We start from the raw sequence: 12543 nt of genomic DNA on the forward strand, positions 1-12543 counted from the left end.
GACCTTACTAAGAAGATGCCATATAAAGAAAAACTTGAGCTTCACACGATAGTTTATGCCTTCAATGCCAACACTTGGAAGCCAATGCTTGAGGACTGCCATGAGTTCAAAGTCAGCCTGGGCTGTGTAGTAAGCTGCAGCCACCAACTACCCTCCCATCTCAAAATAACAAATGCCCAAACAAACAAAAATTCAAAGGGGGCAGGGAAGCAGCAGCTAAACAAGTATTTGAATAAATGCTAAAAATGACCTTATCACCTTAAAGATATGAGCAGAGGTAAAAAGAGCTGTAGCCCCAACTCTTGATTCCTAAGAATAGAGTTCTCTAGAAACTCTTGGCATTATAAAAGGTACAGATTCCTAAATTCTCTGCTGAAGCAACATGTTCACTTTAGTTGGAACCTTTAGGTAAAATAAGATTTCAAGCATAAGCACTATCACACTTAGAAAGAAAATGCTTCATTCAAGAAAGTACCAAAGCCCATACATGCAAGCATAACAAGACCTTGTCTCAAAAAGAAAAAAAAAATATTAAGAGGCCAGCCTGAGCTACAGGAAACTCTCAAAAAGCAAACAAATCAATAAGAATAAATGAAAAGGGAGGAAAGAGGGAAAGAGGAATATAAACTTTCCGTCATTAACCAGCAGTATTTAGTCATGCTGTAAAAATTTACAGGAAAGACAGGGTAAACACTAACTTCCCTCTTCACACTAACATTGTAGGAGGTTGAGAACCATCACATGCAGTGCCAAGCAATGTTTTATTTATTCAGTTCTGGTGTTAAATCAATTCCTATTCAAAAGACAGTGCATTCCCCAGTAGCTACCTCATATTTAAGAACCAAATAAAGTGAAATTTTGAAATTACCCCAAGTTTTGGCATGTTGGATCTCCTCAGTCGACCTATCTTGGACCAGTAAGGAACTTTGCACACATTAATTCTTTGCAGAAGCACTTCCATTTCAAAACCACAAATATTATGACCCTAATCAGAAAAAGACAGCCAATCACATAACAAATACAAATTAGATGATTTGTCTTCAAATGCACACAATTTCTTTAGCCTTTCTCTGGTCTCTTAACTCAAGACCTTACCTCCAATTGGGGTCCTTTCTCCTTCAGTATCAGCAGTATTGACATTAACTAGGCTGCTAAGCAGATTGCTGAAATAAACTGATACAAGGTTCATATGCTGTCTTTTAATTTACTGCTCAAGTCTTACAATGTTGGAGGCAAATGCAAATTTTAATGTCCCATACCTTTTACATGGTCAATAAGAACTTAAAAACAAAAAACCTATGTTGTATATGTTTGCATAGGACTTCTAAGGAACTCAAACTAATTTCATTAAAAACTGAGCATGAACATAACTGAGTTGGACCTTTAATCGGTGCACAACAAAATATAAATACTAGTAAATACTAGGAAACAAAATTAAACAGTAGATAAGTTATGGAACTATGGCAGGTGGTAGTGGCGCAGGCCTTTAATCCCAGCACTCGGGAAGCAGAGGCAGGCAGATCTCTGTGAGTTCAAGGTCAGCCTGGTCAACAAGAGCTACTTCTAAGACAGGCTCCAAAGCAACAGAGAAACCCTGTCTTAAAAAAACAAAAAAAAAAGTTTATGGAACCAGAGATATGGTTCAGCATTTAAGAGCACTGGTAGCCCTTCCACAGGTCCTGAGTTCAATTCCCAGCAACCACTTCGTGGCTCACAACCATCTTCTGTAGTGGGATCTATACCCTCTTCTGACATAAAGTCAAGAGCACTCATATACATAAAGTAAATAAATGAATCTTTTAAAAAGAAAAAAATAAAAGTTACTTAACACAACCTGAGTTTTCTATAATTTCCAATTTATATCCTTTGAATAACATTTTTAACATAGCTAGGTTTACTAAAAAAAAATCAGGATGTTTCAAATAATTCAGATCAATCCATAGATTATTTTAATTAAAGATATATACTACCACTTAGAATAAACAAATTTTATTGGAGATTGAACGAACTAGTAGTTGTGAGGGTCTGGAGAAATGGGGAAATAATGCTCTAAAGTAGTGGCTCTCAACCGTCCTAATGCTGGGACACTTTAATACAGTTCCTTATTTGTGGTGACTCCATGCTACTTCATAACTGTAATTTTGCTACTGTGATAAATTGTAATGTAAATATCTGTGCTTTCCATCTGTCTTAAGCAATCCCTGTGAAAGGGTCACTCAACCCCTCCAGGGGGTCGCAAACCACAGGCTGAGAATCACTGGTCTAGAGTTTAATTTTAAAAGATAAAGAGCAAGCCGGGCGGTGGTGGCGCACGCCTTTAATCCCAGCACTCAGGAGGCAGAGGCAGGCGGATCTCTGTGAGTTCGAGACCAGCCTGGTCTACAAGAGCTAGTTCCAGGACAGGCTCCAAAGCTACAGAGAAACCCTGTCTCGAAAAACCAAAAAAAAAAAAAAAAAAAAAAAAAAAAAAAAGATAAAGAGCAACACAGCAATAGTGGAGGTGGTGACAAATGCACATTATTATGAATGTATATAGTAAATGACTAATTTTAGGTTATAAAAAGCTTACCACTATATGAATGTACATATACTGTACATATTTATGTACTGCCATAATATATATAATATATATACATATGTATACATATTTATGGCAGCTCATTTATTAATAAAGGAACAGAGGGACAGGACAAAAACTTATTTCCAAATTATTATGGCTAGGGTCTCATTTTGCATCTGGATCTGTCATGTACTTGTCTCTAATACCTTAGGCTGGGTAGCCCAGGCTCATAACATCTACTTGGGATTCAAAAGACTGTTTTTAAAGGGTGGTATGGGTCTACTGCTACATCACAGAACTGTATATAAAATCTTTCTGGCACTTTAAAGAAAGGTCCTGAAATAATATAAGGTTACACAGACTTTGGCAACAATCCATATACAGATATAAGTTACACCACTACCAGCTAATGTGTCCAACAGGAAAAATGAGGTTGAAGACACAGTAAACAATCTTTTTTTTTCTCTCCAGAATGGATTATAGAATCTTGGATCTAGACCTTCCATATAGGAAGCACTCTACCACTGAGCAATATCCCCAGCCTCTCCATAATTTTTCTCAAATATCTACTTATCTCTAATCTTACATCACAAGTTGTTGATGTAACCAAATTAATAATATCACATTTAAAATATATAGGAATTGATAGCCTACCCACTGCTACACACACACACACACACACATATGTAAAATCAGATTGATCCAGTAACTCAGACAAAAGAAAAGAAAGAATTAGGATCAAGAAGCCTCTTAAACTAAGGAAGATCAGAGGATACACAAAAGGAAAATGGGCTTTACTACAAGGAAAAGGTACAAATAATAAATTACTAGCTTCACAGTCCAATGAGAATACAGTAAATTGCCAAGATGAAAAACAAATCTCTACCCCTGAGCTCTCAAAGAAATCATAAAGATCCACTGAGCTCTTAAAATATTTACTTTTGTATTTGTAATTTGTCCCAAACCAAGGAAATCAATTAGAATCATGAAGATATTGGCAATTTACACATATTCACTTATCAGTGTGCTACAAGAATCTAGCAATTTAAGCCAGGCAGTGGTGGTGCACACCTTTAATCCCAGCACTTGGGAGGCAGAGGCAGGTGGATCTCTATGAGTTCCCAGCCTGGTCTACAAGAGCTAGTTCCAGAACAGTTAGGACTGTTACACAGTAAAACCCTGTCTCAAAAAAAAATCACAAATCTAGCAATTTATACATATTCGTTTACTGAAGTGCTACTTTGTTAATGTAGGTAACTAAATATCCTGAGCTGACTTCTAATTCAAGAACTGCTCTTACACCAGGAAAAACTATGTAGCATGGGTTAGGATTATTCCTGCTTATATAGATGAGCAAATCTCACCAATCCACGGGGTCATTTAAATCTAAAACATCCTTTGATACTCAAAAGTAAATAATCAATGAAAAGCAAATCACCAAGAAAGTCACACAGAAAAGAATGAAGGAATGAAAACACTTCCCCATGACATGATGAAATATCTACTCACCACAAGAATATCAGGATCAATTTTGTGAACTTTTGCAAGGAAAAATCCTAGCAAAGTTCTTTCTGTTGCAGCAACCTCAACCTTCATATTCTGTTAAGATACCAATCAAGAATTTAAAATACCACAAGCCTTACTTTCTTGCCCAACCAGGGTAAGATTTCTTAGTGTTAAATGTAATCATTCACATCCAAACAAGATATAGCAATAAAATTTCTGATTCCAGGTTTTGCATAATAACTGCATAAAATCTCTGAGGACCTCATTCTAGTAATATGCATGTAAATCATGCAAAATTTTAAGTGCTAAGCAACATCAAAAGCAGAAATGTCCTTCCACAGAGAAATGTTTGTACACTGGACACATTTAAAGCGTATAAATGAGAGTACCTTTCCAAAACATTGCTTTCTTTATAATTCCTGGAAGACTTTGTTGTTTATGTATTTATCAAAGAAATCCCAAGGATTCTATAAACTAATCTCAAATAGCAGGGTGAGAAACAATAAATAAAAAACTAAAACAAACATGTACTGAAGAATTGCAATATCTTATATTTTTGGTTGTGAGGCTAGCCTTAAATGGCTGAGCAATTTCTCCAGCCCAGGAATTGCAATGTCTTAAATAGAAATATCCACCCTCACACAAAAAACCTCAACTTGGATTAGTGAATATTAGGTACTCAAAACTGCTCATATTAAAACACTTTTAAAACAAAGGTTGATTATTATTATGTTTCCTATAGCTCAGTTTTTAAAAATGTCACTTTGATTTTACGGGAATTTTCCTAGGTCATTTTATTTGAATAGATAATTCAGGACAGATCACAAATGACAGTAATACAATAGTAACCCCTACCTCTAAGAAGCCAACTGAAATAGCATTAGAGTGGAACCTTACAAATTGCACCATCTAATTTTGTCACATGAAAATATTAACAAACAAAATAAACCTACAACCTTTTCAACACTATCATTTCACAAAACAAATAATGTCCTATTCAAAAACTACGTCCTTTAGAGTAAATATATTTATTTTTATAAAGAACTCAGTTCATTATAATGCTTCCCCTGCCATTTTATTAAAGGTTTATGATATCAACTTTACACAACATACTTGAGTTCAGAAATCACTGATGGGCTTGGATCAGCAAATATTAACCCTGTCAGTACATGGTCTTTTAATACCCACAGTATTCCCAACGCTACATGGTTTCCCTCAAGTTGGAAAGGGGCTCTATCTAACATGGTCCCAAAATATGTGATCACTTTAGAAAAGCCTCCATATATGCTAACTGATGGTAGGTTTGAATGTATCCATATCATAATTCCATCATCTTCAGAAACTAATTTAAGAATTATTAAACATGTTTAGTCTTGTAATCCTAATGCATTTTATCAAGTTAGTACCATAGTCCAATACACAAAGAGATCTAATAAAGTAAAATATAGAATAAATACTATTTTCCTATTCTCTTTCCAAACAGATATTCTACACTTAAAAGAAATGAGTAATTTACCTTTTTCTTAATGACTTCTTTGAAAGCACATGGGAAAATACAGTCCTTTGGCTTAGAGACAACTATAGGAAGAAAAAAACAAAGATTTTGTCACTCATTTTAGACCAATTTCAGATAGTACATGCTTCTAAACGGAAATTGCTTTAATATAAATTTCACATGAGCCCTAAAGAGTTAAGAAAGTCAAGATCTCCAATTAGTCATATTGTTGAACCTCAAAACAACAACCAAGAAGGGACCCTTATGCCTGTATAACTGTACACAATGCTTTGATCAAGCATTTGTTTTCCATCCAAGTTAGAAAGGAGAGTTAGAACAATCTTTCCCAAAGGAAATCCAACTACCATCAAAGCCTCAAAGAGAAACTTAGTTCAACTTTCTTAAAACTGAGAGGTACTGTGAACCAAGGCTTCTGCTACTACACAAAAGGCTTCTTCCCTACAAAGCAGGCATTCACACAGTGAAATACACAGAGGTAAATAAATGCATGCTAACATGAACCAACAACTATTCTCTTCCAAGTATTTCCCAGGCTCTTATCAGTATTCCTAATACTCAAAAAGCCAGACACAAGAAGTTGTTGAAAAGAATCTCTGGTTATGGACTAAAAAAGATACCCCCAAAATATAAAACATTGAATCTTAATTCTTACTTTCTTTTTAAACAAAATGCTTACTTATCAACCAAGCTCTGAATATGGAATATCAGACTCCTTGAAGACCAACTCCCAAAACACACACATACCCCATTCTATGAAACTACTGCACCTACTGAATTTTATGCATAAAACAACTGAATTCCAGTTTGGCATAACTATAATGTCTCACAAATAGGTAAAGATTCATTTATTCCTTAACATTATGCCTCATCACAGATTTTATTCAATAAAACTCAAGTTTTCACAGCTGGAAGCAAACATCTTTACTAAAATGCCCTAATTAGGCCAGGCAGTGGTGACGCACACCTTTAATCCAGACTTCGGGAGGGAGAGGCAGATGGATCTCTGAATTCAAGCCCAGCCTGGTCTACAAGAGCTAGTTCCAGGACAGGCTCCAAAGCTACAGAGAAACCCTATCTCAGAACCCCCCTCCAAAAAAAATGCCCTAACTACTCTCAAAAGCAAATTTCAAAATACAAAGTTACTTATCCAACAGACAAAGAAAAATAAAATCAAAAAAGAAAAATCAAACTCTTAAAAATACATACCACAGAAATGTGTCTGAAAGGGAGGCTTTGGAGGTGCTTTATCTAATGCAAAACTGTGATGGACGAGAGCTGCAATAGCAATAACCTGCAAAGAAAGAAGTGGGGGAAATCAGATACCTACTATATGTTTTGCATTACCACAAGAACTACTAGGAATAATAAAACATTTTAATACATATAAATTCCTTTCACTTTTTATTTTTTTATTTTATTTTATTTTTTTTTTTTTTTTGGTTTTTCGAGACAGGGTTTCCCTGTAGTTTCTAGAGCCTGTCCTGGAACTAGCTCTTGTAGACCAGGCTGGCCTCGAACTCACAGAGATCCGCCTGCCTCTGCCTCCCGAGTGCTGGGATTAAAGGCGTGCGCCACCACCGCCCGGCTCCTTTCACTTTTTAAAGAAAGTGTTTAAAGCTCTGACAAAGGGTTAGTATCTACAATATAGATAGAACATCAAGAAAACTATTACCAAACTAAAAACTGGGACATGGAACTAAATGAAATTCTTAGAAGAAGAAATGCAAAATGGCTGAGAAGTATGTTTTCAAATATTCAACATCCTTAGCTATCTGGGAAAAGCAAATTAAAACTGTGATGCCCACCAACTGATGAATGAATACACATATACACAATGGCATATTATAAAATTCTCAAGCAATGGGCATAGCTGGAAACCAGAATTCTAAGTGGGGTAACCCAAACCCAGAAAGACAAATACCTTATGTTTTCTCTCATATGTGGATGCTAGCTGACTCTTTAGAATGTCTGTTTAAACTGGAGTAGCCATAGAAGATAGGAAACTAGTAAGCAGTCATGGGTGGGGGGGATTTCAAAAAAAGTGGGATAGAACTCAAGGTTCTTTATGGGTACCAATTACATGTAAACTACCACAGGCTCTTACAGTCCTTCCCCCTCTTCTGCAATGATCCCTGAGCCTTGAGGAATAAGGTATGATATAGATGCCCATTTAGAGGCGAGCACTCCATAGCCTCTTATTCTCTGCACTCTGACTAGTTTTGGATTTCTGTACTAATCACCATCTATTGTGAAAAAAATCTTCTCTGATGAAGGATACACTCTCTATGGGTATTAAGGTAAGAACTTATCTAATACTGTTTCCATTTATCAGAATAATAGTATCATGTTCTTTCCTAGGGCCTATGACCTAGCTAATCAGGGAGTCACAGCCCAGTCAATGGACAGTACCAGTCTTGAAGTCAGTCTTATGGAACAAGCTTAAAGTAAAATTAGAAAGTGGTTGGTTACTCCTGTAACATTCATATATGTGCCGGCTAGTTCTTGACATATTTTGTTCTTGTTTCTGTTTTTGTTGTTGTTTTCCAACTTGACACAAGATAGAGTTAACTGGGAAGAGGAACCTCAGTTGAGAAAATATCTCCATCCACATTGTCTGTAGGCAAGTCTGTAGGGAATTTCTTGATTATTGATTTATGTGGGTGAACCTAGGCTGGGGTGGAAGGGTGGTGGTGAGGAAGGGGTATACCTCCCCTGGGCAAATGGACTCCTGATTAGGTGATCCTGAGCTATATAAGAAAGCAGGCTGAGCAAGCAATGATAGCAAGCAGTAAGCAGCGTTCTTCCATGGCTTCTGCTTCAGTTCTTGCCTTTAGGTTCCTGCTTTTATTTCCTACCCTCAGTGATAGACTCTTATCTGGAAATGCAAGCTGAAATAAACTCCTTCCTCCCCATGTGTTTTTTGGTTCTGGTGTTTGATCACAGTAATAGAAACCCTAAGTAAGATAATGTCACTATTGTACCAGTGGGCAAATCTTGCCAGGCTGGTTATTGTAACTTTTAGGATTCACAACTAGGTAAGAGTGTTCAATACTTTCTTCCCCAGCAGCAAAAGTAGAACCTTCTGGCACTATTAAAGCTAGGCTGGCTAGGTGGTGGTGGTGCATGCCTTTAATCCCAGCACTCAGGAGGCAGAGGGAGGTGGATCTCTCTGAGTTTGAGCCCAGCCTGGTCTACAAGAGCTAGTTATAGGACAGGCTTCAAATCTACAAAGAAACCCTGTCTCCAAAACACAAAAAGCTAGGCTGTATGGATGAAACTTAAACTTATAGGTTGGTACCAGCTTGATTTCTTTATATTCCATGACTCAGGTATGTGCTGTCATTTGTAATAGTGTATAACTGTCAAGGGACACTCATAGGGAGTGACACTATTAGGAGGTATAGCTTTGTTGGAGTGGGTATGACCTTGTTGGAGGAAGTGTGTCAGTATGAGGGCAGGTTTTGAGGTTTCCCATGCTCAAGATACCTAGGGTCTCAGTCAACTTCCTGTTGCCTGCAAGATGTAAGACTCTCAGCTACTCCAGCACCACCTCTGCCCACATGCTACCCAACATGATGAAAATTGACTGAACCTCTAAAACTGTAACCCAGCCACCCCAATTAAATGTATTCTTATAAGAGTTTCTATGGCCAGGTAGTGGTGGTGCACACCTTTAATCCCAGCACTTAGGAGGCAGAGGCAGGTGGATCTTAGTGAGACCAGACTGGTCTATAAAATGAGTTTAAGGACAGCCAGGATTGTTACACAGAAAAACCCTGTCTCAAGAGAGGAAAAAAACAAGAGCTGCTATGGGAATAGTGTGTCTTCACAGCAATGAAAACCCTAACTAAGACATAGTCAGAGATAGTGATTCTCAGCAGCAAAAGTGAAACATTATTTGCTGGACATGACAAGTCCACTGCACACATTAACTGACAGTGGCTGTAACTGCATATACAAAATCTGCACAAGATCAATGCAGCCAAAATTCTAGCACAGATGAGAGAGGCTGGTGAAGTCCCAACCATAGCTAAGAAGCTATTTTGTCAAGTAATGGATACAAGGAGAGGATTGCTAATCATGCTACAGTAGATGGACCTCTAGTCGTGTATTTCAGGCAGCACTAAGTGAACTCAGAAAAAAAGAGAACACATGGAAGTTGAGAGGAAAACATGGTGGGGGAGATAGAAGATAACTAGAATGGAATGCAGAGGTGGATTTCATAAAAACGTATGCAAAGTGATTCCCACTGAAAAATTTATTTATATGTATACATCACATATGTGCAGGTACCCATGGAGACTAGAAGAGGATATTAGATACTCTGGAGCAGGAGTTACAGGTAGCTGTGAGCTGCCTGACATGGATGCTAGCTAGAAAGTGAACTCAGGTTCTCTTCAAGAGCCGCATGGATTGTTAGCTACTAGGCCATCTATCTAGGCTCTTTTAACTTTACTTGTGAAAATATTTAAGCAGATTTAAAGTTGAGTAAAAATTAATAAAACTAATTCCCATACACTCATAGTTGGGTTTCAATTATCATTTTTCCTAGATCTATTTTAGTTAAGAGTCTTCAAAAGTGTTTTTCAACCTCAGTACTATTGGTATTTCATGTCAAACAATCCTTTATGAGGGCTGTCCAATGCACCACACAATGTTAAGACTTACTCACTAGGTATTAGCATTGCCATCCTTTCCCCCCCACATATCTCTGAGTTATACCAACCCAAAACATCTCTCAACATTGACAAGTATACCTTCAACAGCCAAATCTTACCCAGTCAAAAACCATCACTCTAAAAGATCACATTTTAAAATGTAGTCATGTTTTTTCTTTTATTTTTAAAATCTTTATCTTTATTTTTATTTTATTTGTATACACATACATATATATATAACCTCTGTACCGTAAGATGGTAAGACCATATTACAAAGGACACCACAACCTTTTTGCGACGTAGGACATGAAAAGAAAATCAAGTTGGTAAACCAATGGAAGTTTCATCCATACAGACTAGTTTTAATAGTGCCAGAGGTTCTATTTATGCTACAGGGGAAGAAAAGTATTGAATATTCTTACCCAGCTGTGAACCCTAGAAGCTACTAGCCCAGAGGTCAGAATGAGCATTGCATTCCCTGGACTGGTGCTACAGTTAGTTGTGAGCTGAGGGTGCTGGGAATGGAACCTTGGTCCTCTGAAAGAGCAGCCAGTTCTCTGACCATCTATTTGGTCCTCGACAGTCTGTATCTCAACAGGGTTATTTGACACCTTCTCCTGTCTCTGTAATATCTACAAATTCAGTTACATCAAAAGACTTGATCAAAACCAGGTTCAAACTGCTTGCAAGATTTTAGATGTGTTACTGATTATTTCTATTAGAAGGCACATGTGTTGTCTGCTTCTCTGTTTCAGTAATATGAGTGCCCACTGGTGATCATTACTTAGACCAGTGGTTCTCAACCTTCCTTCTGCTATGACCCTTTAATACAGTTCCTCATGTTGTGATGACCCCCAACTTTTGTCGGATATTTGTACACTGTGTGAAGATATACTACTGTGATTGGTGTAATAAAGAGCTGAATGGCCAATAGCTAGGCAGGAGAGGATAGGCAGGATTTCTGGCAGAGAGAGAAGAAATGAGAGGGATGAATCTAGGTGCAAGGGAGTCACCGTACAGATGAAGGTAATGAATAACATGTCAGAACACAAATTTAAAAATATGGGTTAATTTAAGTTATATGAACTACTTAGGAAAAAGCCTAAGCTAAGGCTAAACTTTCATAATTAATAGTAAGTCCTCAGGTCATTACTTGTAGGTTGGTGGTCCAAATATAGTTCGACAAGAAAGCTTGTTACACCCAACCATAAAATTATTTTGTTGCTACTTCAGAAATGTAATTTTGCTACTATTATGAATCACAATGTAAATATCTAATATGTAGGATATTTGATATGTAATTCCCAAAGGGATCACGACCAACAGGGTGAAAACCTACTTAGACCCATTTCACTAGGGATTACAAATCGGTCGTTTTTTTTCCTCATCATGTACTGAAAACTTCTAAGTAGAGGAATTTCACATTTCAATTAGCAGGCATCAAGAAGTACTTATCCCAGAAAAGTCAGGACAAACACTTGATTTGGTTTTTTGTTGTTGTTGTTGTTTTGTTTTCAAATGAGTTAGTTCCCTAGTTTCCCTCATAAAGTGATTAATGTGGTGGTATTGTTTGACATTTATGTGTTTATTATAAATTAGGAACTTGAATATCTGATATTTCCATCTGTAGCAGTTATTCTTCTGATGCTCATAGTGCCCCATATTTTGCAAAGACTTTTCAACTTGTTTCCTGAGTCAGCTGTATCTTCAGAAAATTTTAATAACACTCTTGCTTTCTGATATAACAAAATGTTCCAGGCTTACCTTATTATATATTTCCTGCTCTGAATCAGCCTTTTCTCCACAAATTCCTATTTCCTTTGTTAAGAAATGATATCAGTCTGGGAACGGATATCTCTCTTAATTCGAACCAAGTACTAATTAATTAAATCTTTCCTCAATACTTAATTATTAACACTGGCTATGTACTATGTTAACTGTTATCTGAAAGATCAAGGGCATGGAGCAAGCTCAGTGGTATAATGAGCTTATCAAGTGCAAAGTCTTGAGTCAACCCTCAATACTTCCAAAGATCAATAAGAAAATGAATAAAATCTAAAATTATATACTAAAAGAAAACATTTGTCAAATGTTATTTTTTAAATCGTAAGTATCAAAAAGACTTAGAAGAAAACATAGAGAAGCTTTGATTAACCGAAGTCAGACAAATACACCAATGAAAAATAACAAGCTAGGTGGGGCAGCAGTCCTGTAGTGAAAGCCATTTGGGAGACTAGGGTGGAAGGAATTCAGTAACACATACATTCAAGACCTGGGCAATAGAGTAAAACCCCAATTCAATA

General features: G+C 36.9%; 1 protein-coding gene across 3 annotated transcripts in view; it reads right to left on the bottom strand.

Moving 5' to 3' along the window:
• Positions 1-12543, bottom strand: part of Pola1 (DNA polymerase alpha 1, catalytic subunit) — a 323376-nt gene that overhangs the window by 275984 nt on the left and 34849 nt on the right. For all 3 annotated transcript variants that reach the window (XR_005283881.1, XM_038317189.1, XM_038317190.1), the window contains 4 exons: positions 6789-6873; positions 5583-5644; positions 4070-4159; positions 869-985 (listed from right to left, as the gene is read on the bottom strand). Coding sequence is in view for 2 of the 3 variants with exons in the window: in XM_038317189.1 (XP_038173117.1) it covers positions 869-985; positions 4070-4159; positions 5583-5644; positions 6789-6873 (354 nt within the window). In the remaining variant the exon portion in view is untranslated. The remainder of the gene's footprint in view (positions 1-868; positions 986-4069; positions 4160-5582; positions 5645-6788; positions 6874-12543) is intronic.

The sequence above is a fragment of the Arvicola amphibius genome, chromosome X, assembly GCF_903992535.2.
Source record: "Arvicola amphibius chromosome X, mArvAmp1.2, whole genome shotgun sequence".
Classification (NCBI taxonomy): Eukaryota; Metazoa; Chordata; class Mammalia; order Rodentia; family Cricetidae; genus Arvicola; species Arvicola amphibius.